The sequence below is a fragment of the Hyaena hyaena genome, unplaced genomic scaffold (genome assembly GCF_003009895.1).
Source record: "Hyaena hyaena isolate Hyena2069 unplaced genomic scaffold, ASM300989v1 scaffold_9, whole genome shotgun sequence".
Classification (NCBI taxonomy): domain Eukaryota; kingdom Metazoa; phylum Chordata; class Mammalia; order Carnivora; family Hyaenidae; genus Hyaena; species Hyaena hyaena.
Window position 1 is genome coordinate 2281833 of NW_024080641.1, and position 24718 is coordinate 2306550.

Consider the following 24718-nt stretch of genomic DNA (forward strand, 5'->3'; position numbering starts at 1 on the left):
TGAGGATTAAAAGGTAATACGTGTAAAGCGCCCGAGCACAGTGCCTGGCTCGTAGCAATAAATAAATAAAAATAAAATAAACTATGACTATGCATCGTTTGTATGAGGCAAGTGTCTGGATACGTGATGGTCGCGTAACCTCATAGGAAACGTGGGTATTTGTGATGTGTGTGTGCGTCTTTCTATGTAGGCGCATGTCTGCATCTTGATATATGTTGTGTGTCCCTGTGTGCTGTGTGTAAATGACTGGGTAATGTGTCTCTGCAACCTTGTATGAAATGCAGCGTGTGTATCTGCGATGTGTCTGTCCATGTGTTTAGGGAGGTGACGTGTGTATCTTTGTGTTTAGGCAGTTGTGTGCCCACGTTGTGGGTCCACCTGTTTATGTATAATGTGTATGACTGAGCACATTCATATACGGTACGTGTCTGGATACATCAGTGAATGATGGATGTGTGTGCATTTTTGTGCCTGCCTTGGGTGGCTTTGTATACATGTGTCATGCTTTGGGAATGCCATGTTCGTGTCTACATATCAGTTGGGACTGTCGGTGTGTACCGGGGTATGTGACATGTGGGTCCGTGTGAGAGCTGTGTGTATCTTTCGTGCAGCTGTGAATAGGTATGTGCTGTGTGTTTTTGTGTCTGTGATAGACAGTCTCTCTGTGCACCTGCTGCGGGTCCGCGCATATTCGCGCCTGTGGTACGTGTATCCATGTTCGTGTCCGGCATCTGCGCGTCGGTGTGTGTGTGTGTGTGTGTGTGTGTGTGTGTGTGTGTGATGTGCGGGGCTGTGTCTGTGTCTGTGATGCCGGCAGCTACGGGTGCTCTTTGTTGCCCACCCGTGGGATGTCTGTGCGTTGTGACTGTGTGTCTCGCCCTGTCGCCGCGGCGTCCGCGCGGATCTTTGTCTGTGGGTGCTTCGTGGCGCGCGCGGGTCTCCGCGATGCCCCGCTGTCCCTGTGTGCCAGGGCGCATCTGCGCCGGGGCCGGCCTGCCTGTGCCTTCCCGGTGCAGCCCGCCGTCCCTGCGTCTTTGTGTGTGACGTGTACGTGTCCCCGTCTGCCGATGGCTGTCCACCTTTGTATGGGATGTGTGCCGAGGAGGGTCTCTGCGACGCGTGGCAGGCATGTGTGGCTGCGAGTGACTGCCTGACATCTGCATCTTGGCGTGGAGCACACGTGTCCGTGCTGGTGGCGCGTCCCGGCAGAGTCCCGGCCCGGCACTGTGGGCCCTGCGCCCCCCGCAAGGGTCTGCTGGTCCCTGTCTGTCCCTCCTCCTCCCCTCCCTCCTGGCAGCCAATGCTACTTGGGAGCCAGTTGCCATGACGACGCTCCATCCTCCCTCCATCCTCCCTCCTCCCACCCGTCCTCTGACAGGCTCTCTGCTCCCCCAATCCTGGCTGCCCTCGGGGGCGGGGCCCTCATTCTCCCCCCCCAACCTACCCTCTCCCCCCCCACCCCAGCAACCCCGGCTCCCCAGCTCCTCTCCTCTGTCCGCCTCTCCATCCCTTCATCTGTCTGTCCCTTCAAAGAGGGGGAGGGGGGTACCTGAGCCAGTAAGCAGCCCCTCCCTCCCCCTGTCCTGCGTCTCCTGCCCCTCTCCTGGGCCGGGGGGAGGCCAGGGTCGCGCGGGTCCCCATGGCTGGGGGCTGAGGGCCCGCCCCCCCCTCCTCCCCAGCCGCCACCACCTCCACCTCCCTTCCATCCTCGACAAGATGCCTGCCCCCAGCGCCCTCATCCTCCTCGCGGCCGTCTCCGCCTCCGGCTGCCTGGCGTCCCCGGCCCACCCCGGTGAGTCTGTCCGGCCATCCCGCTGTCCAGCGGCCCCCGCCCCCACCCCGGCCTGCCCGTGGGGTCTGTCCGCGGCGCCCCGGCCCCGTCACCTGCGTGCGCGCCTCCCCGCAGCCGAGCCGGGGCCCGCGGAGCCGCGGGGACGGTGCGTCTGTCAGCAAGGCCTGTGGGAGGAAGGCTGGGGGCTGGGTGGGGAGGGGGTCCGTCTGGGCAACATGTGTGTTTGCGCACGCATATGTGTGTGCAGGTGTGTGCAGGCAGCCGGGAAGGCCGGGGCCGCTGGGAGAGCTGGGGGCAGAGGAGAGGATACTATTTCTAAGGGGGACACGGCATAGGAGGCTGGCGCTGGCTTTGGGGGAGACCGAGGGCTTGCGGAGTTCCCTGCTCAGGTGCTTGGGTTGGGGACAGAGGACGTGTGTGTGCTCCACGAGCGCCTAGAAGACATAGGCCTCAACCCCCGTAACTAGGGGGTTCCAGCGTGGGGCAAGAATCTTCTCCCAGCCTGCAGCTGGGGGGCTCCTCTTCTTGTCCAAATAGGGGGGAACGAGACTGGAGCGTATTTTAAATTCTGAGAGCTCCCGACTCCACTATTATACCTCTTTCCTTCAGTCCTCACTGGAAGTCATCCAAGCCCGCGGTGAGGTGATTGGGGGGGGGGTCCCAGCTTAGGGCTAGAGAAGGGACCCCACCCCCAACCCAACCACCTGAGAAGGCCTCAAACTACAACTCCCACAATGCGCCGGGCCATCCGGCTCCTCTGCCAAGGAGCCCCTGGTTGCGGAGCATTATGGGAATTGTAGTCACCACTGGCCCGGCTAGGAGGGACGTGGAGTCCGGGAGCTTGGGGCTTGAAGCCGGGACCCCAGCCCAGCGCTGTGCCCACAGATGGATTTGCCCTGGGCCGGGCCCCTCTGGCTCCTCCCTACGCCGTGGTCCTCATTTCCTGCTCCGGCTTGCTGGCCTTCATCTTTCTCCTCCTCACCTGTCTGTGTTGCAAACGGGGTGATGTCGGCTTCAAGGTGAGGTGCATGCGGGGATTCAAGTGGGGAAGAAGACCCCAGGAAGGCCTTGTCCCCCAGACTAAGTAGTTGGTGGGGGAAGAGGGGCAGTAAGCCTAAGAGAACCTTCTGGCCTGGAGTTTTGGCAAGATCCGGAGTCTTGGGGTGAAAATCGGGGGACTGTTCTGAGAAAGATGGGAAGGCAACTGACGAAAAGGACGATGGCGTGTCTCAGCCCTGCGTTCTCCCCCCCCGACCCCTCCCGACCCCAGGAGTTTGAGAACCCTGAAGGGGAGGATTGCTCCGGGGAGTACACTCCCCCGGCGGAGGAGACCTCCTCCTCACAGTCGCTGCCCGACGTCTACATTCTCCCGCTGGCTGAGGTCTCCCTGCCGATGCCTGCCCCGCAGCCTTCACACTCAGGTACTCGGCCCTCCTTGACTAGGGTCCCATAGTCCCAGGGGCCAGGGTGGAAAACCCTGAAGGTCTTCCCACGGGGGCCGGGGAGCCGAGGTCTCAGGCAGCCAAAGGGCAAGGCAGAGGCGGGAGTCGCAGAGTCTTGGAAGCAGACGTAGGGAGTCAGAGATCGTCTCGGTGGAAGCCATAGCTTAATCCAAAACCGGGAGTGGGGAAGTTGGTGGGGCTCCCTCCGGTGAGGTCAGCCTAGATCTCAGTCTCAGAGGCAGCCAATGGCAGGCTGAAGCCACGTCATTGGATCTTGAAACGCCAACGGGAAGGACTGATTGGATGCTGGGAGCCCGTGGACAGCCAATGAGGAGGCTGAGATCCCAACATGGAATGTTGGGGCAGCCAATGAAAAGAGACTGGTATCTGCTTTGACCCCAGTCCCCACTGAGTTGGGGGAGGGGTGTCAGTGGCATTTAGGAGGGGAGAGAGACTAAGAGGCCTCCCCTTTTTTCCCCCCTACCCCAGACATGACCACCCCCCTGGGCCTGAGCCGCCAGCACCTCAGCTACTTACAAGAGATTGGGAGTGGCTGGTTTGGGAAGGTGAGTGGGGCTGGGGGTGGGAGGCGGGGGGGGGGGGTCCGTACAATTCAGGGCTGTGCTCCTGTTCTGTGTCCATCCCCCCTGCTCCCGCCACTTCTCATCTGTCCCCTGGCCCTCCGCGCACCCAGGGCCCTCACCTCTGTCCACCGCTCACCTGCTCCCACCTACCCCATCCCCCCCACATCTGTCAGTCGGCGCCTCCCTCCTCACTCCATTGACCACTCTGCCTGGCCACCTGGCTCTCCACGCGTCCGTCTGTCCATCCTTCCATCCGTCCCTGCATCCATCGGACTCTGGGCCCGTGAGTCTCTCATCCTGGCGTCTGATGGCGAACACGGGTGGTGGGGTTCGAAGGGAGAGGCTGGAGAGGAGGGGGGACTTGGAGCTACGCACTGGTGGGGAGGTGGTCCTGGGGCTGGGGCTGGGGACACTGCGGGCACTGACTCCCGGGTCCCCCTTGACCAGGTGATCCTGGGAGAGATTTTCTCCGACTACACCCCAGCCCAGGTGGTGGTGAAGGAGCTCCGAGCCAGCGCGGGGCCCTTGGAGCAGCGCAAGTTCATCTCGGAGGCGCAGCCATACAGGTACGGGCGACTTTTCCGCGGATGTGGGCCCTGGAGGCCCGCAGATATGGGCCTGGTAACCTTTGGGAGTGGGAGGAGCATAGCGCGGGGTCCAACCTGGCTGGAATCCTGGATCTCCGTCTTCCTGGCTGTGCCACTTGGTGAACACACTCTCCCTCTCTGAGCCTCAGTATCTTCATCTAGAAAGTGAGTCCGGGAAGCCCGAACATTCTCACGGGGGCTTTGAGGAGCTCTGTTGCCTTACCCCTCCTCCCACCCCTACTCTACTGTTAGGTCTGGGAAAGCAGGACCCTGTCCGAGCGTCCCTTCCTCGGTCTCCCCTCCGCTCTAAGGGCTTCTAGAGAAGAACTAGATAAACATTTGCTACCTAAATGGATTGTGAGGTAGTAATTACCCTGTCACCGAAAGGATATGTATACAGAGGCCTTTCATCAGACGGTTGTAAAAGTGGGCTGTACCCTGAGAGATTCAGACACTGGATTTTATCACCTTCATGTTCTAAAACCTCCCATGGCTCCCTATTGCCTACGAGACGAAGGCCCACTCCTCTGTACAGCCCGCAGGCCTTGCAAGTCTTGCCCCTGTTCCCCTTCTGCCCCTGGACCCCATGCCCCAGCCACCCTGGCCTCTTACCAATCCTTTCCCATGTCAGTCTCTACCTCAGGACCTTTGTCTTTGCTGTTCCCTCTGTCTAGAATATCACTCCTGGCTCACCCACGCACCGCTCCAGATGGTGGGCTCTCTTCCCTTCCTTAGGTCTCTGCTCAGAAAGACCTTCCCTCACACACATACGGAGGGCCCCGGGATGCTCCCTTACATCGATTCATGCGTTTCCTTCATAACACGTATCCTAGTTTGTCATTTATTTCTCCTGTTTATTTGCTTATTTGGCATGCTGGCAACCACTCGCCACATATGGCTATTTAAATTTATCTGAAATAGAATGAAATCAAATTAAAAATTCATTTCCTCAGCTACACCCACCTCGTCTCCAGGGCTCAGTAGCCACACATGGTCAGGGGCGCCCCTGTTCGGCAGCTCAGATCTAGAACATTCCCGCCTGCACGGAAGGTTCCGTTGGCGAGGGCAGGGCAGCACCAGCAGCTCGGAGGGGGGGGAGGTGTCCATTGGCCCTTTGTGGACGTCGGCTGAGTGAGCCAGAGACCTGAGATCCAGTCCCCGCTTAGCCACCGTGTCCAGCTGGGTGACCCTGTGTGGGTGGGTCACTTCGCCTCTCCGAGCCTCCATTCCCTCTTGGATTAAATGGGAAACGTCATCCCGGCCCGCGGGGTTGCGGGAGGATTTGAGAGCAGAAGTGGCCCGCCTGGGCCGGGTTAGCAGGTGCATCCGAGCACCCGTCCACACCCGCCTTCCTGAATCTCCCCACGTTCCGAGCTCCAGCTGCTTTTCCAGTTCCCCAGTACGTGCTGGAAGCTTTAGGAACTTTGTTTCACGAGTCTCGGACCAACCAGGAGCGCTCACCGGCCCCTGCCTCCCGCCAGACCCACCCGGGGGTGAGGGGCCGGAGAGTAACTCCACGGAAATAACTCTGCGCACACCTACCCCGAGCCAGGCCCTGGGGCTGCAAGGCCAGAATGTTCTAATTGTCCTACGGGCCCCCCAGGCCGTGTATCCGGGTCAAATCCTTCCTTGTGCACGTTGTTACGGAGCCCCCTCTCCCCCTCCCCCCAGGTACAGGGACCGCGACCACGCGAACAAAAAGCCCAAGTTTCTTGTCCTAGCCGAGCTCACCCCCTAGTGAAGGAGAGAAGCAATACACAAGGAAGAAAAAATTGAGAAGAGTCAGAGGGAGAGAAGGCTGCTCATATAGAGAGGGGAGCTATGGATGATCAGGGAGAGGGGCAGTTGACAAAGAGGGCTCGGTCACGCCAGCACTGTGGGAAGCGTGCTCCGGGCAGGGGGAAGAGTCAGCTGCACCTGAGGCAGGAAAAACGCGGGGCCGCCTGAAAATCAAACCGTTATGTTAACATGCTAACGTAAAAGCAGTAATGATAGCAAGGGCCTTGCCCTGTGTGGCCGCTCCCCTCCGATCCCATTCAAGTCCTCTTGAGGGAGGGACATTACTCTTCCTGTCCCCATTTTACAGCTGAGGAAAACTGAGGCACGGAGAAGTGAGGTGATTTCTCTGAGGTTACTCCCCACCACCCCGGCAACGGAGGACGCAGGGGGGTCCTGGCCGGCTCAAGTCGGTGGAGTGTGCGACTCTTGATCTCGGGGCTGTGAGAGTGGACCCCATGTTGGGTGTGGAGATTACTTTTCAAAAAAGAGTGGACTCAGGATTCAATATCCGCCTGACTCTTAACCACAGTGTGAGGATAAAGGAGGGGGTGTTGCGGTCATTGCAGTGTCCTGGGCAAATGACGTTGAAGCTGAGGCCCGAGGGATGGGGAGGACTCTGCTGAGCGGAGGGCTCATTACAGGCTGAAGTGCAAGTGCAAAGGCACCTGCGTGTCTGAGGCGATGGATGCATGGGGTGGGGAGGAGGGATGCTGAGGAAGTTCAGGGAAAGACGGGAGTGAGTTTTGCTTTGTCCCAGGTGCAGGGGAGCCACGGAGGGCTGCGAGCAGGCGAGTGGCATGTCAGAGACAGACCGCAGGGGAGAGACCGGAGGCAGGGAGGCTGGGAGGAGGCTGAGAAGAGAGTCTAGGAGATGAGAAGGAGGCTCCAGCCAGACTGTGGGGAGGGAAGGGGCTGAGGCTGAGGGGAGGGAGTGAAGTGAAGGGGAAGGGGGGCCAGGAGTCTGGCCTGGGAACTGGGGGGATAGTGGGGCAGCCCTGAGATGGACACCTGGGGAGGAGGGGGCGTGTGGAGGCGGTGTGAGTGGGGGTGTGGCCGGGAGACTGGAGGCGAAGAAACCCAGACCAAAGAGATCGAAGCGACACTTTGGTTAGCCAGGGAGGCTGGGGTGCGACAGAGGTCTGCGGAAGGGGCTATGTCCTGACCCTGCCACCTCCCCCCGCCCCCCAGGAGCCTGCAGCATCCCAATGTCCTCCAGTGCCTGGGCGTCTGTGTGGAGACTCTGCCCTTTCTGCTGATCATGGAGTTCTGTCAACTGGTGAGAGTCTGCAGAGGGCGGGCGGATGCGCTGGGGGCTGCGAGCATGCCTAGGGTCCTAGGAATCTTTGGCAATAATGTGTGTGACATGAGCGGACGTTTCGTGAGCGTTTACTGTAGATGAGCACTCCCTCCGACGGCCTGCGGCAAACTAGCATGCGAGCTGGGTTCTGTTGTTATGATCTCCTAAGTAGCAGGGGAAACTGAGGCTCAGAGGGGCTGCCCACTGAGGGCAGAGGCCTCCCCCATCCTCGCCACGGATTGGCTGGATGTGTGGAGTCCTGGAAGGGGGACTGATGGCCCCGATCCCGCCCTCCCCTCCCTCCCAGGGGGACCTGAAGCGTTACCTCCGCGCCCAGCGGCCCCCTGAGGGCCTGTCCCCTGAGCTGCCCCCACGGGATCTGCGGACACTGCAGAGGATGGGCCTGGAGATCGCCCGCGGGCTGGCACACCTCCACTCCCACAACTACGTGCACAGGTGGCTGCCGGGAGCGGAGCGGCGGGAGGAGTGTGTAGGGTACAACTTAGGGGAAGGAGGCGAGGCTAAGCGGGTGGGAGAGGGGCCACAGGGAAAGGACTCAATGGAGCTCGCGAGAGGGTGGGGCCGGGAGGGGAGGAGCTACGGAGGGGAGGAGTCAGGAGAGGGGCGGGGTCATAGAGGAGGGGGGAGGAGCCATAGATGGGAGTGGTCAGAAGAAGAGAGGGAGGAGTCAGGAGAGGAGGCGGAATCGGGAGGGGAGGGGTCACAGAGGGCAGGGGGAGGAGCCATGAAGGGGAGGAGTCAGGAGAGGGGGAGGATCCTGGGGAGGAGTTATAGAGGAGAAGGAGGAGTCAAGAGGGGAGGAAGCCTGGGGAGGCGGAGGAATCAGGGTAGGCGAATAGGCGGAGGGAAAAGAGGCAGGGGCGGGGCCTGGAAAGTGGGCGGGGTGTGGGCGTGGTGGGTGGTCTGTCCCAGGCGCTCCCTTTCTCACCTCGCGTCCTTGCCCCGCCCCCAGCGACCTGGCCCTGCGCAACTGCCTGCTGACCTCCGACCTCACCGTGCGCATCGGAGACTACGGGCTAGCCCACAGCAACTACAAGGTGGGGGCCGCCCTCCATCAGGGCGGGGAGGGGGGGGGAGCGCCCGCCCCGCCTGACGCCGCTCCGGCCTGACCCCGCCAGGAGGACTACTACCTGACCCCCGAGCGCTTGTGGATCCCGCTGCGCTGGGCGGCGCCCGAACTCCTTGGGGAGCTGCACGGGACCTTCATGGTGGTGGACCAGAGCCGCGAGAGCAACATCTGGTGAGGGGGCCCCGAGGGCGGCAAGGAAGGTGGAAGGGTCGCGGGGTAGGTGGGGGGGGGGGAATAGCTGTGGAAACCCCCAGGCGGGGCTGGGCACGGCTCTGACCTCTCTCTGCCCTCTGCTCCCCTCAGGTCCCTGGGGGTGACCCTGTGGGAGGAAGGGTGGCGGGGTAGGTGGGGGGGGGGGTATAGCTGTGGAAACCCCCAGGCGGGGCTGGGCACGGCTCTGACCTCTCTCTGCCCTCTGCTCCCCTCAGGTCCCTGGGGGTGACCCTGTGGGAGCTCTTCGAGTTTGGGGCTCAGCCCTACCGCCACCTGTCAGATGAGGAGGTCCTCGCCTTCGTGGTCCGCCAGCAGCACGTCAAGCTGGCCCGGCCGAGGCTCAAGCTGCCCTATGCGGACTACTGGTGAGGGCAGGGCCTGAGCCCCGGCCCCCCGACCCTCCCATTCCCCCACCAGGATGTCCCGGAACCCCTCAATGCCATATACACCGCCCACAATCTCACTCCCACTCGCTACACCCCCATCCCGTGGAGTGGGGCCGCCCCCACACCTGTTGCCAGCATCTGCTACTTGGAGGGGGTGAAACTGAAGCAGGCAGGGGCTGAGCTGGTACTTGAACCCTGGTTTCTCCAGGGTGTTTGCTTATCTCTGGTCCCAGGACTCATGGCCCAAACGGGAAGGCCACCTAACCCTCACTTCCTCACATCTGCTGCTGTCCCCTCTTCCTGATGTCTGTCCCCTATCGTCCCCCCATCTCTGTAACACACACACACACATGCACACACCGGGTCTCTGTTCCCCTCCCCTCTCTCTGGATCTCAGTCCTCTCTCTGGACTCTCCCTGCCCCCCGCCCCGGGAGCCCTCCACCCTCGCACTGGGACTCTGCCTCACTCGCCTGCGCCCCCACCCTCTCCCCCAGGTACGACATCCTTCAGTCCTGCTGGCGGCCACCTGCCCAGCGCCCTTCGGCTTCTGACCTCCAACTGCAGCTCACCTACCTGCTCTCTGAGCGCCCCCCGCGGCCCCCGCCCCCACCACCCCCACCCCGAGACGGCCCCTTCCCTTGGCCCTGGCCCCCCCAGCACAGCGCGCCCCGCCCGGGGACCCTCTCCTCCCCGTTCCCCCTTCTGGATGGCTTCCCTGGGGCCGACCCCGACGATGTGCTCACGGTAACTGAGAGCAGCCGTGGCCTCAACCTTGAGTGCCTGTGGGAGAAGGCGCGGCGGGGGGCCGGCCGGGGTGGGGGGGCGCCCCCCTGGCAGCCGGCGTCCGCGCCCCCGGCGCCCCACGCCAACCCCTCCAACCCTTTCTATGAGGCGCTGTCCACGCCCAGCGTGCTGCCGGTCATCAGCGCCCGCAGCCCCTCGGTGAGCAGCGAGTACTACATCCGCCTGGAGGAGCACGGCTCCCCGCCCGAGCCCCTCTTCCCCAATGACTGGGACCCCCTGGACCCAGGAGTGCCTGCGCCCCAGGCCTCCCAGGCCCCCTCCGAGGTCCCCCAGCTGGTGTCCGAGACCTGGGCCTCCCCCCTCTTCCCTGCAGCTCGGCCCTTCCCGGCCCAGTCCTCAGCGTCAGGCAGCTTCCTCCTGAGTGGCTGGGACCCCGAGGGCCGAGGCGCCGGGGAGACCCTGGCGGGAGACCCCGCCGAGGTGCTGGGGGAGCGGGGTACTGCCCCGTGGGCAGAGGAGGAGGAGGAGGAGGAGGAGGGCAGCTCCCCGGGGGAAGACAGCAGCAGCCTTGGGGGCGGCCCCAGCCGCCGGGGACCCCTGCCCTGTCCCCTGTGCAGCCGGGAGGGGGCCTGCTCCTGCCTGCCCCTGGAGCGGGGAGATGCCGTTGCTGGCTGGGGGGGCCACCCCGCTCTTGGCTGCCCCCATCCCCCAGAGGACGACTCGTCCCTGCGCGCAGAGCGGGGCTCCCTCGCCGACTTGCCCCTGGCCCCCCCCGCCTCGGCCCCCCCCGAGTTTCTGGACCCCCTCATGGGGGCGGCGGCGCCCCAGTACCCCGGGCGGGGGCCACCTCCCGCTCCCCCCCCCCCGCCGCCACCTCCCCGGGCCCCCGCGGACCCGGCCGTGTCCCCCGACCCTCCCTCGGCCGTGGCCAGTCCCGGCTCAGGCCTGTCGTCTCCGGGCCCCAAGCCGGGGGACAGCGGCTACGAGACCGAGACCCCTTTTTCCCCCGAGGGAGCCTTCCCAGGCGGGGGGGCAGCCGAGGAGGAAGGGGTCCCCCGACCGCGGGCTCCCCCCGAGCCCCCCGACCCGGGAGCGCCCCGGCCACCCCCAGACCCGGGTCCCCTCCCGCTGCCGGGGACCCGGGAGAAGCCGACCTTCGTAGTTCAAGTGAGCACCGAGCAGCTGCTGATGTCCCTGCGGGAGGACGTGACAAGGAACCTCCTGGGGGAGAAGGGGGCAAACCCCCGAGAGACGGGACCCAGGAAGGTGGGGAGAGGTCCCGGGAACAGAGAGAAAGCCCCGGGCCCGAGCAGGGACCCCACAGTCCTGGGCAGCGGGAAGAAAGCCCCAAGCCCGATCGAGGACCCGAGCTTCCCCATGAACGGGGTGACAGTGTTGGAGAACGGGGGACAGAGAGCCCCGGGCATCGAGGAGAAGGTGGCGGAGAATGGGGGCCCAGGGACCCCAGAGAGAGACGAGAAAGCACTGGAGAAGGTGCTGCAGAATGGGGAGGTGACACCGCCAAGGAGGGAGCAGAAAGTGTTGGAGAATGGGGAGCTGAGGTCCCCCGAGAGAGAAGAGAAAGTGCTGGCGAATGGGGGCCTGACACCCCCAAAGATCGAGGAGAAACTGTCCGAGAATGGGGGCCTGAGACTCCCCAGGAACACGGAGAGGCTGCCAGAGACTGGGCCTCGGAGAGCCCCCGGGCCCTGGGAGAAGGCGCCCGAGAGTGGGGTGCCAGCCCCAGAGACCTCGCTGGAGAGAGCCCCCGAGCCCGGCGCAGTGGCCTTGGCCCGGAACGGCGGGGAGACAGCCCCTGGCCCCCCTGGCCCAGCCCTCAGGAGCGGGGTGCTGGAACCCGGGACCGAGAGGAGAGCCCCCGAGACTGGGGGGGCACCGAAAGCCCCCGGGGTTGGGAGGCTGGACCTCGGGAGTGGGGGCCGAGCCCCAGTGGGCATGGGGATGGTCCCCGGCGGCGGCCTCGGAAGCGGCGTGGACGCAAAGGCCGGATGGGTAGACAGCACGAGGCCGCCGCCACCGCCGCCGCCGCCGCCGGAAGCCCAGCCGAGGAGGCCGGAGCCAGCGCCCCAGAGAGCCAGGCCGGAGGTGGCCTCCGAGGGAGAGCCCGGGGTCCCAGACAGCAGGCCCGGCGGAGACACAGCACCCAGCACAGACGGGGACCCCCCCAAACCCGAGAGGAAGGGCCCCGAGATGCCACGACTGTTCTTGGACTTGGGACCTCCTCAGGGGAACAGCGAGCAGATCAAAGGTGAGGAGGCTGCTGGGAGCAAGGTGAGGGAGGTTGGGGGCCGAGGCCTGGCTCCTTCCGAGAAGTACGGCCAAGCAGACAGTCTCAGGCTCCTGGGTGGCAGACAAGTCGGGCTGGCAATAATGGGAGCAGAGCCTGGAGCCACGCAGCCTGGGCTCAAATCCCTGTGTAGCTCTGTGGCCTTGGACAAACGACCTTACTTCTCTGTGCCTCAGTTTCCCCGCCAAAAATGGATGACGAGGATAGCATCCACCTGATAGGGCTGGGAAGCTTAAACATTAGGGCTTCGGAGGACTTTAGCTCAGGCCCTGGCACGCCCAAGCTCCTGCTTTTTTATTTTTATTTTTATTTTTTTAAATTTTTTTAATGTTTTATTTATTTCTAGGAGAGAGAGAGAGACAGCGTGAGCAGGGGAGGGTCAGAGAGAGAGGGAGTCACAGACTCTGAAACAGGCTCCAGGCTCTGAGCTGGCAGTCGGCACAGAGCCCGACGCGGGGCTCGAACCCACGAACCGCGAGATCATGACCTAAGCGAAAGTCAGACGCTTAACCGACTAAGCCACCCAGGCGCCCCACCTGCTTTTTTATAATCGCAGTTCACTTAGACCCGGGGTCTCAAACTCAGATGCCCGTGGGGGGCCAGACAGTACTGGGGGGACGGAAGCAGTCGCCTGGGAGAGGTTCGGTGGGAGCCAGGGGAGGAAAGGCAGCCACTTCGCAGCTCCACGCGGGAATGCCCACCTGGCGTGGCCAGATCTGGTGCCTTTCCCTTTGAAACCAGAGTCCTGGGGCGTTTAGTGGTTGAAACTAATCACACGAAGATTATCCTTGTTCTGGGCGCCAGTGTGTGATCTCTGGTTTAAAGTTTCCAAGTTGAGGCATCTGTCCTGGGTGTCAGGCCCCGAGCCGCCCAAAGCTGGGACCCCGGGGAGCGGCAAACTCTGCCCTGCCCCCCACCTGGTGCTCCTGGTGGCCTGAAAACTGTAGACCTGCTTTTTCTGGAAACTGAGCTTTGGTAGGAATGCAGAAAATGGCTTGTCACAGAGGAGGACTGATTTAAGAGAAAGGTAAACGGCCCCTGTTTAGACGGGAGCAAAGGGCTGTAGCTTCAGTGGAATCACCCACCGGGCCGGTTTCCTTAAATATCAGTATGAAGGTTATACGTGACTGGGCCCTGTGCTGTCTTGGCGGCCTCACCATCACATTTGAGGGTAAAGTTATCGACTGTTTACCAGAGGAGCCTGACTCCTGTTTATCAGGAGGGAAAGGTCAGGAAGGGAGCTGAGCACAGAATTTTCCTTCCTCGAGGCCCATGGTATTAGAATGATACCACTTCCTTGAGATGGTTGTGGGCAGTTTACAGGTAGCCGTGTCAGGAAAGTCCCCAGGCAGCATGAAAGTGTCAGGGGCTGACCAGCTAAGATGCCTCAGAGGATTGCTGGGGGACCGTGTTGCTGGGTGGGAAGATGCTGGGAATAGCTCCCCCCCGCCTTTTTTTTTTAAGTGCATGAACTCCTACGCATCCTTCAAGACCCCACTCAAATTTCCCCTTCCCTGGGAAGCCTTCCTGATTTCCAAAGGCTATCACCCTGTCCTTCCCGGGGGCTCCTTCAGAGCTCCCTCACAGCCCCCAACCCCATCGCCCTGAGATGGATGGTCAAGGAAGGCCTCAAGGAGGTGACTTTTGAGCAGATGTGAAGGAAGTAAGCTGGGTGGACATCTGGGGGCCGGGTGTTTCGGGCGGAGGGCACCGAGATGGGCACTGACTTGGCATGCTGGGGGAACAGCAAAAGGCCAGTGAAGAGGAATGGAGTGAACAAAGGGTGGAGAGTGACCCGATCCACACCCAAGCTTTCTCCCTGCTAAGCCTTGACCCTCACCCCACCACTGCCCCTGTCACACCATTTACCTCTGCACTAATGGAGCAATGGGCGGCCCCTGGCCATTGACCAGCAAGGAGACAGAGGCTCGGAGAGGTGGATCTGCTTGCCCTGGGGCACCCAGCAAGTGACCTGGGACTTGGAAAGTCCTTGCCTTCCAGCAGGCTGAGATCAGGGAGTCTTAGGGCGGGGCAAAACCCTGGAGTGGTTAGACACCCTGCTCTTGTCTGGCGGTCGAAGGCCAGAGAGGGAGAGTAGCTTGGTCGACATCACAGAGCAGGAACATTCATTCACGAATCCCACAGATATTGGCTGCGGGCTTCTATACGCCGGGGGGGGGGGGGGGGAGGGGTGCAGCCAGACTGAGCCCAATTCAAGACTCTGTAATATGACAAGGCAAACGTGAGTCACTTCCCCACAGAAATACAGCCACATGCTGAGATAATCTGCTCGGAAGGAGCTATTACGGGGTGCTGAGCGGCCGGCCCGGCCTGACCTCCTGGGCGAGCTCTGAAGGCTTGAAAGCCCGGTCTGAGCTGGAGGAGGAACAGGACTTGAATTAGAAAAGGAAGTTCCAGGCGGAAGGAACAGCCTCTGCAAAGGCTCAGAGGTGGGAGGAACGGGGAGGTGGCCCGAGTGGCTGGGTGGAGGCCAAGTCAGAATGAGGTGTGGACAGTGGACAGGGCCTGGCGAGGCTAACAGGCCCAGGGCACTCAGGCCTGGTGGGCGGCACAGCGAGGTGGGAGCTGTGTGACCTGAACACTGACTGGGGAGTCGAGGAGAGCGTTGGCCGTGCAGAAGGGCCCCAGAGCGGTCCTTTGGTTCACAGGAGGGGAAACCGAGGCTCGTCTCGTGACCCGAGGTGGCCCGAGGGTACACGGCGAGGCGGGAGGGCATGCCTCAGTTTCCCCGGGAGCAGCGGCTCACCGGGTCTCTCCCCTCGCAGCCAAGCTCTCGCGGCTCTCCCTGGCGCTGCCGCCGCTCACGCTCACGCCGTTCCCGGGGCCGGGCCCGCGGCGACCCCCGTGGGAGGGCGCGGACGCCGGGGCGGCTGGCGGGGAGGCCGGCGGGGCGGGGGCGCCGGGGCCGGCGGAGGAGGCCGGGGAGGACGAGGACGAGGACGAGGAGGAGGAGGACGAGGCGGCGGCGGCGGGCGCGGCGGCGGGGCCGCGGGGCCCCGGGAGGGCGCGGGCAGCCCCGGTGCCCGTCGTGGTGAGCAGCGCCGACGCGGACGCGGCCCGCCCGTTGCGGGGGCTGCTCAAGTCTCCGCGCGGGGCCGACGAGCCCGAGGACAGCGAGCTGGAGAGGAAGCGCAAGATGGTCTCCTTCCACGGGGACGTGACCGTCTACCTCTTCGACCAGGTGCGCGGCCCGGGGAGGGGAGGGGCCGGCGGGGCGAGGGCGGGGCTGGGGAGAGTGTGGCCGGGGGCACCGGCGCGGACTTGGACGACGGGTACGGGTCGGGTCCTGGAGGATGGGCCCGCCCCGGGGCGGGGTTGAGGCCTGGAGTCAGGGGTAGGGTGAGGCCCGCGATGGGGCAGAGCGCCGGGGGGGGGGGGGGGGGGGGTTGGGGGGTGGGAGAGTGGGAAGGGATCTGGAGGGGAGGCGGGGGAGACACCTGGTGGTCAGGGCGGAGCCCTGAGAAGCTAGGGAGAAAGCGTGGAGAAGGTTGGGGCGTGGTCTGGGCGGCGGGGGCGGAGCCAAGTGAAGTTTGGGTCGGGGGTTGTCGACCGGCGCTGCAGTGTTAGACGCAAAGAGGCAGGCTCGGGATGAAGGGGATTTACCCGCTAGGGGCGGGCCGTGGCGAGGCTGCACGTAGGGCTTAAGAGACGCGGCTTGCAGTGTTTAGCTACTAAATGCGGGAGGAGTGAGTTCGGAGATGGACAGGGCTAGTGAACCGGGGCGGGGCTTGGAGGTGGGTTGCAGACTGAGTAACTAAGGCTGGGTGGATATCGGTGAAAAGAAAAAGGGTGAGCGGGATGCTGCTTACGGACTGGGGCCTAGGTGAGTGCGGATGGGTCTAGGTGAGCCTGGAGGGGGCACACTGGGCTGAGGTCCTGAGAAGAGACGGAGTCCTGAGCAAACGCCTGCGCCACTGAAGCAAAGGGTGGGGCTCGGAGGGCTGGGGCGGGGCCACTTCAGGGGGCGGGACTTAGGGGCCCGAGGGAGGGTCGGGTGTGCGGGATGGGGTTTGGAGCAGGTGGTTCTGCGTCCCGAACTTGGACGCCCGTGGCCGGGATCTCGGAAGTAGTTAGGGGTCATGGAGACGAGGCAGCTTTTATGGAGACAATATTGGGTTAGGGGGCCCCCATGGGATCATTGCGTTAAGGAGAGAATACCCATGGTGGGGTGCTTAGCTGTGGGCGGGGCTCCGCGGTCGGGGGAGGAGCCTCGGGCCGGGGTGGGGTTAAGGCCGACCTGCGTCTTTGAAGGCAGATTAGGGGCTCCAGCCACCTCTAAAGAGGGTGAGATTGTAAATTGGGATACCTGAAGCCCCAGAAATGTTAGCAGGCTTTGTTGCTTCTTGGGAATGCAGTGGGTGGGATGTGACGGTTCGCCCCCTCTCGCCTCCCCTATTCTACCTCCACAGGAGACGCCAACCAACGAGCTGAGCGTCCAGGGCCCCCCCGAGGGGGACACGGACCCGTCAACGCCCCCAGCGCCCCCGACGCCTCCCCACCCCGCCACCCCCGGAGATGGGTTTCCCAGCAACGACAGCGGCTTTGGTGAGGGGCTGGGTGGGGCCTGGAGGGGCGGGGTCTGGAGGCGGGGCGGAACTGGCGCAGGGCCTGGAGGGGGCAGGGCTGGGGCGGGGTCTGGAGGCGGGGCAGGGCTAAGGCGGGGCCTGGAAGGGGCAGGGCTGGGGCGGGGTCTGGAGGCGGGGCAGAGCGGGCGCGGGGCCTGGAAGTGGGCAGGGTTGGGGCGGGGCTGGAGGCGGGGCAGAGCTAAGGCAGGGCCTGGAGGGGGCAAGGCTGGGGCGGGGTCTGGAGGTGGGGCAGAGCTGGGGCGGGGTCTGGAGGGGGCAGAGCTGGGGCGGGGTCTGGAGGTGGGGCAGAGCTGGGGCGGAGCTGGCGCGGGGCATTGCTGAGGCTGGGCCGCAGGCTCCGACTGCGGAGGCAGGTGCCTGAGGAGGGGCGGGGTCGGAGGACTGGAGCTGCAGGTGAGGGGCTCCAAAAGCGTCTGAGGGTCTGACCTCGTCCTCTCTTCTCCCTCACCGCGCCCCCACCCCGCTGCTAGGAGGCAGTTTCGAATGGGCGGAGGATTTCCCCCTCCTGCCCCCTCCAGGCCCCCCCCTGTGCTTCTCCCGCTTCTCCGTCTCGCCTGCGCTGGAGACCCCGGGGCCCCCCGCCCGGGCCCCCGACGCCCGGCCCGCAGGTACAGTGCTTCAGACCCTCTGCTGCTCCCCTTTCTGCCTGTCTCTCTCTGTCGCCATCTCTGAATTCCCCTGCCTCTCTCTCCACAGTCTCTCCCCTCCCCTCTCAGTCAACCCTGGCTGCTCAGTCCTGAGACCCCACCCAACTCTGGAACTAGCTCAGACCAGGTAGTGTTCATCAGACAGGCTTGGGGCAGTCGCGCCCCTTCCCTGAGCCTCAGTTTCCCCTTCTGTAAGGATCCCTTCACAGACTTGCTCATCTTTGCCGCGTTTCTTGCCTGGCACCTGTCAGGTCTTGATCCCAACGTTTGGGGACATGGGTTGATCAGAAACGGACACGGAGGGGGAGGAAAGCACTGCGCTCAGAGCTGGTTGTTTGGACCAGAGCAGAGAGAACATGGTCGGGGAGTTCAACAACAATAACAACAGCATTACTACTACTACTACTGCTGCTGCTGCTGCTACTAAGCACTTGCATAGGCCCTACATTGTGCTTGCCCATCTGAATCCATATAATCCACGCCAGGATCCCATGGGGTAGATTCTAGTCTCATCCCCATTTTACACACAAGTAAACTGAGGCACAGAGGAATGAGAAGCCGGGATTCAAACCCTGCTGCCTGCTCTCTGAGTCAGTTTCCTTTTTTTTAATTTATTTTATATTTTTAAAATGTATTTATTTTTAAAAATTTATTTCTAAGAGAGAGAGACAGCGTGAGCAGGGGAGGGTCAGAAAGGGAGAGACAGAATCTGAAACAGGCTCCAGGCTCAGAGCTAGTTGTCAGCACAGAGCCCTACGCAGGGCTCGAACCCACGAACTGTGAGATCATGACCTGAGCTAAAGCCAGACGCTCAACCGACTGAGCCACCCAGGCGCCCCTAAAATGTATTTATTTAAGTAATCTCTACATCCACTGTGGGGCTCGAACTCACGATCTGGAGATCGAGTCGTATGTTCCACCGACTGAGCCAGCCAAGCACCCGTGAGTCAGTGTTCCTTTCTGGTGTTTCACGTACGGCGAATAGCTAATCTTCAGCGTCATCTTGGGAGAGGGTCACCACATCCTAGTTTCTGACGGCCCCGAAGCTAAGGCCTATTTTACTCGAGGAGAGGAGGGCACAGCAATGTCTCTTCCTTGCGGAACCGGGTCGGGAGAGAGCCGACTCGGGCTCTCTGCTGCCCCCTGCTGCCGCTGCTGAGAATAGCCCCGGATGCCGAGCTCGCACTGGGCTGGGCAGGTGCAGGTGTTCTCAGGAAAGAGCTGAGAAGGTGGAAGGTGCGACCTGACCTTCTCACGGAGGGTTACAGTCCTGCCCCGCCCCCAGATCGTGCCTGAGTCCAGCTGTTGGCCCTCCCATTCCTCGGCCCCGTATAACCTAGAGCGAGTCCCCTTTCTTCTCTGTGCCTCAGTTTTCTCATCTGTAGAATGGGGATGATCACTGGATGGCCCTCTTAGGATTCTTGAGGGGTTTCAATGGCTTACCCGACGCGCACGCACAGCACAGCCTAGTCGAGCAGCAGGGGTCTCTGACTGGTAACTCTCACTGCACTTAATGAAGTCCATGTTCAAGGAGCCTTCGTTTGCTAAACACAGGCTCCCTGCCGGGCACAGGGGCGGGGGGAGGGGCAGGGAGGGAGGGACTGGTTCCGAGCGGAGCAAGATCCATGAGCTCCACTCCACCTTACCTAACGCACAGACACTGACCCCACGGTCTTGCAGTAAACAAGGAAGCACAAACTCAAGGTTGCTGGAAAAGCAAATGACAACGGAAAAGGGCCCTGTCGCCCTGCTTGGCAGTGCCATTTCATCGGGCGCTTGAAGGGTTCGCTGCCGTTAACTAGGTGAAGGGGAAGGGGACAGCGCGCTAGCAGATGGACCAGCTTGCACAGGGGCCCGAGGCGGGAGAGAACTTGGCCAGTTCAGGGAACAGAAGGGAGGCGTCTGGGGGTTAGTTAGGGAGTAGGGTAGATGGAGGGGGGAGGGGGCAGGGCGGACTGTGTAGGGCTTGAGGGTGGGCCGAACGGAGGGGCCTGGTCCTGGGAGCACTAGGGAGCCATGGGCCAGCTTGAGCAGGGGAAGGACAGCATCAGCCACTGGTATAGGAAGACCCACCCCCCCAAAGGGGCCACATGGGGGCCAACTGGAGGCTGGGAGGCTAGACCGGAGGCCAGGGCAAGCGTCCAGGCGGGAGAGGAAAGAGCAGACAGCGTCTGGGGCAGGAAGGACAGGGCTGAGGGCAGACTCCGGGTTCCACCTCAACTGTCACTTCCTCCCAGAGGCCTTCTGCGAGGCCCCCATGGGGACAGGGCGGGTGGGTTCCAGGGCGTGGGGACACTGCCAAGTGGTGAGTCAGGGCTGAGGCCAGCAGGGCCAGTATGCCAAGATGACTTCACCTTTAATCACCAGGAGGCGGGGGCCAGTCGTGTGAAACCCTAAATCGCTGCTATCCCTGCTCAACCTGTTTTCCAAGCTCGTGGGGAGGGGCCCAGGCCGGAGCGACCCCCACCCCCCCACCCCGCGCTCGCGGCGCTCTGCCCACTTAACCCTGGGTGCTGAGTGAAGCCACCTGTCTCCGCGTCTCTCCGCTCCTTAGAAAAGGACACAAGGGTCATGCTCCCCTTTTAAAGAGAGGGGAAACTGAGGCTCAGGGACAGGAATGAGGGCCACGACTTGACCCTCAGGTCACTCAGGTCAGAACTGTGGGGTGGAGAGGAAGGGCGCCCACCGCATGGCCCTCAGTGAACTCCTTCACCCCACAGACCTTGGTTGGCCGGATCTGTGGAATGGGTGGGGGCCTTCCTGCCGCTGGGACAGGAGGGGCCGTGCAACAGTGAGGGGGTCAGGCCCCCGTGCTGGACGCTGGGGATGCAGCAGTGACCGGACACAGTCCCGTCTAGAGAGCTTAGGTTCTAGAGAGGCAAACTAACAGCAGGAAGCTAGCAGACAATGGCTGGGATTGTCCCAGGGAAGACGCATGGGGAAAATAACCGTAGTGGAATGGCTGGGGGGAGGGGTGGGGTCACCAGGGGGCGACTGCTTGACTGAGAAGGGCCACTGAGGAGAGGGCCTGCCTTACATGGGAAGGGATAAGGAAAGGGCATTGGGTGTGGGGGGGGGGGATAGCCATGCAAAGGCCCTGGGGTAGGACTGTGCTTGGAACCGAGGAGGAACAGCAAGGAGGCCAGCATAAGGACAGAAATGGGACAGGGCCTGTGAAGATTTTCACTCAGAAGCCTTGAGGCCGATAATTCACTTTCTGTCTCCACTCCATCTGTCCTCAGGCCCCGTGGAGAACTGATTCCCCGGAGACCCCATCCCCCCGCACCCCCAGAAGAGGGGCTGAGGGTAGAATCCTCTGTGGACAACGGAGCCACTGCCACCACCACAGACACCGCCTCCGGGGAGGCTCCCGAGGCCGGGCCCTCCCCCTCCCCCACCATGTGCCAAACGGGAGGCCCTGGCCCCCCACCCCCTAGCCCCCCGGACGGCTCCCCCGAGCCCCCCGACCCCCTCGGTGCCAAATGAGGCAGGAAGCCCCTCGCCCCTCCCTGGACAGCCGCCTTTCTCGGACCTGAACTGAACTCTTTCGGGCCTGGAGCCCCTCGGCACAGCGGAGGCCCCTCCTCTCCCACTCCTGGCCCCAGAGAGGGGCTGCAGGCTTCGGGGACCTGGACCCCCCATCTCGCGTCTCCCTTCCTCCCCCTGCCCGGCCCCTGGAGGGGCCTCTGGTTCAAACCTTCGCGTGGCATTTTCACATTATTTAAAAAAGACAAAAACAACTTTTTGGAGGAATGGCGGGCCTGTGTGTGTTTCGGGACAGAGAAGAAGTCGGCTTCCGGCCGCCCGCTTCACAGATGGGAATGTCAAGGCTCGGGAAGGAGGAAGCGCCGCGCAGCGGTGAGGTGAGGTGAGCCGGGGGCTCTGGCTGGTGCTGGTCACACTGACCTGGATGGCAGCCTCCACTTACAGTTCAAGGGGCTGCAAGGAGGTGGAGAGAGTGGTTGGAAGAGCCGCATTTATACAGCTTTTACCAGCGTTTACACAGGGGGAGGGGAGGTGTGGAGGGAGGGTAGGGCTGGGGCGGGGGTGCTCAGGAATGGTGCTAGCACCCACATGGCTCCTGGCCACACATCCCAGAAGCCTCTGAGACCAGCCACTCCTCCCTGCCCACCATGGCTGTGCCTCAGTTTACCTGTGCCTCCATGTGACCACCCACCTCCCATGAGACATTCCCCTTTCTCACTCTGGGCCCCTCTTCCTGACTCTATTTCTTTGAGTTTCTCCATCTGTACTGTTTTCTCCTTGTCCGTGCCTCCCTGTCGCCTGTCTGTCTCTATTATGTCTTTCTGCCTTTGGGTTTGCCCGGATTCCTTTTCCTTCCTTTCTCCTGGGCGCTTGACTGATTCTGCCCGTGTCTCTGTCTTTTCCCCTCCTGACCCAGTCTGTCTTTGTGTCTCTTATCTCCTGGCTTCAACCTGTGCCCCATCACCTCCGTACTGCATTCATTGGCATATTTGAGGGACTCACTTGGGATGAGACCCGGGGGAAGGGCCCAGGGGCGGGGGCCCAGCTGGGATGCTGTGGGCTCCTGGCTTAGGAGTTAAGGTGATGAAGGCATTAGGGTCACTTGTAAGTCTGGGGAGTGGAGGAAGGGAGGGTGAGAGGGCTGGGTTCCACCTCTTCCCAGGGACTCTGCCGGTGCCCTGGAGCTGATCTTAGGACACACCTCCCCCCAGGCCAATGGAACCAGGACTCCAAGGTCTCAGGGAGGAGGGGCTGGGGGTCTGGACTCCGGGTCTGAGGGAGGAAGGCTGTATTACCTCATTAGGGCTGCTGTAAAAAGTGCCACATATTGGGTGGCTGAAACCACAGACACTGGCTAGAAGCCAAGATTAAGGGGTCGGCAGGATCAGTTCCTTCCGAGGCCATGAGGGACAATCGGTTACATGACTCCCCTAGCTTCCGGTTCTCTGCTGGCAATCTCTGGTGCTCCTCAGTGTATAGAAGCCTCGCCCCAATCTCTGCCTTCACCTTCATGTGCATTCTCGCCGCGTGTGTGTGTGTGTGTGTGTGTGTGTGTGTGTGTGTGTAGTTCCAAAATTTCTCTTTGCATAAGGACACTCGCCATACTGGCTTAGTGGCCACGTTAATGACCTCATCTTAACTGCATCCGCGATGATCCTGTGTTCAAATAAGACCACATTCTGGGTTACTGGGGGGTTGGGACTTCAGCATCCTGATTTCAAGGGGATAGAATTCAACCTGTGAGAGGGGGTTGGGAATTTGGGGTCTTGGGAGAGGCGGGACCTGGAAACCAGAAATCTATCTTCAGGGAAGAGAGGGATTTAGGGCAAAACTGAAGGGCAAGTTCAAGTTGGGGGTGATGGGTCTGGTTTGGAATGGTCCACAGCTGATTCCAGCTTAATTGGCCAAACCAGAACCACGGACCCGCGCTCCACACCCCAGAACTCCCTCTCTGACCATCTCAGTAAATGGCATTGCCGTTCACCGTTCACCCTTTGCTCGAGCCAGAATCCTGAAGTAGGTCCAGCCTCTGTAATTCCTGCTGGCTCCTCTTCCCAACTCCCCACCTCTTCAGCCACACCCTCTTGCCCCAGGGGAACCCCCTCCTTCCTAACTCACCTCCCCTCTGCTGCCCCTACTCATCTCCAAATTATACCCTTGCAGCAGCCAGAGGCCCCTCCGACAGCCTCCATCCAAATACATCACTTGCCTGCTTTGCACCCTTGGATGGCTTCCATCAGCTAAAAATACACCCAGAGTCCCTACCATGGCCAGCTGGGCACCGAATGATCAGGCCTGTGTGTCCCCTCTGACTCCATCTCTTATCCACTCCCCCTCAGTCACACCGTATAAGGACCCCTGCTGTCAGTTACTCCAGCACACCATGCCTTTTCCTGCTTGTGCTCATGCTGTTCCCTCTGCCGGCACTGCCCTTCCAGGGCATCTCTGCCGAGCCCGCTACTTCCCCGACTAGACACTGAGTAGACACTCAGTAACTATGGGTTCATTGCCTGGAGGAGGCCGGGCCAGGGTGAGATCATTTACTTGAAAACCTCATTTGTCTTCTCGGTGGGCTGCTGACTCCCATTTCCCCGGAGACTTCAGGAGGAATTGGGAATCCCATTTCCTCAGTTGGGAACTCCATTCCCTATCAGTTCCTGGGGGTTAAAGTGGCCAGGATCTCTCTTCCCAACGTGCACAAGGGTAGAGACTAGGCTAACGTAAACCACGCGTTGGAGCCTTGGGAAACTACAACTCCCCGAAGACCTCGGGACCGGCTCTCCTACCGACGGGGCGACAGCGCCACACAGCATGCTGGGAATTGTAGTCCGACGGTCTCGCGGGAAGGAAAAGGCCCACCCGCGGGGGTGGCCGTGTCTTTATACCTCTATGGGGGCGGGGCTTCGAGCAGGTGAATGCCTGTGGCCAGGGGCAGAGCCAGGTCCAAGGCCTAAGACTCCAGACGCTTCCCATGTCACCGGGAGCACTCAGTTAGGGGTTCTGACCCTTCAAGGACACAGCATAGGAGGGAGGAATTGCAATTAGGCACCCTTGGGGGCCAGGCTTCCCTCAACCAGACCTGGTCCTGGAGCCTGCCCCAAGTTGTAGTTTCCCACTCTTTAAGTCTCAATTGCAGATCTGGGCATAGGAGAATGACGCCGAAGTGTCCCAACTTGCCAACTCACCCCCCTACCCCCTCTCCCACTCAGGATCTATATGCCTTGGGATCTATATCCCAAGTTGGAAGGCAAGGGGGGGGGGGGCAGGCCTGGACCTGGGGCTCAGCGGATACCCCACCACTCAAGCCTCCGCCCACAAGGCAAACAGACCTTACACTTGAGGGGCTGTCAGAGTCCCAGGAAAGGAGGTAACACGCAGATTCCCGGCGCTCTCCCGGCTTGGTGTCAAATGTCCTCCAGAAGGTGCTTCTTCGGTGGCTGAGAACCCGGCTCAGCGCAGACACGGTCTTGCCCTCCTGGCCCCAGGGTCCCCCAGCCCCAACCACCACTCCCACCAGCCCTCTTGCCGAGCCCCACGGACAGCCCGTGGGCAAGGTCTTCCTCCTCTTTTCTGACTCCTCCGCCCACGTGCTTCCGGCGTAGGTGGCCCCCACGGGTTGGCCAGCTCTCTAGGGCTCCTTCTGGAAGCATCGGCCCAGCTCACGACCCCCGGATATCTCATCTGCTGCCCTTCCACAAGCCCGTGTGAGCCAAGGTGAGGACCAGCACCTGCCTGGCTCCTGGCTGTCCAGTAAC

The 24718-nt window shown here is 62.0% G+C and overlaps 1 protein-coding gene and 1 long non-coding RNA gene across 2 annotated transcripts; one reads left to right on the forward strand and one right to left on the reverse strand.

Moving 5' to 3' along the window:
- The first annotated feature begins 1712 nt into the window (after nt 1-1712).
- On the forward strand, nt 1713-21230 carry LMTK3 (lemur tyrosine kinase 3). Its single transcript, XM_039251150.1, has 15 exons — nt 1713-1792; nt 2678-2811; nt 3063-3213; nt 3724-3800; nt 4266-4384; nt 7373-7460; nt 7789-7937; nt 8455-8539; nt 8621-8742; nt 9000-9149; nt 9666-12184; nt 15010-15425; nt 16654-16789; nt 17301-17438; nt 20720-21230. The coding sequence occupies exons 1-15, from the start codon at nt 1717-1719 to the stop codon at nt 20734-20736; spliced, it is 4377 nt and encodes a 1458-aa protein (XP_039107081.1). The 5' UTR covers nt 1713-1716; the 3' UTR covers nt 20737-21230.
- LOC120244568 lies at nt 21219-24328 on the reverse strand. Its single transcript, XR_005531573.1, has 3 exons — nt 24293-24328; nt 23849-23969; nt 21219-21416 (listed from the first exon to the last, which is right to left on the reverse strand). It is a non-coding gene; the product is annotated as an uncharacterized LOC120244568 (long non-coding RNA).
- Nucleotides 24329-24718: the final 390 nt, after the last annotated feature.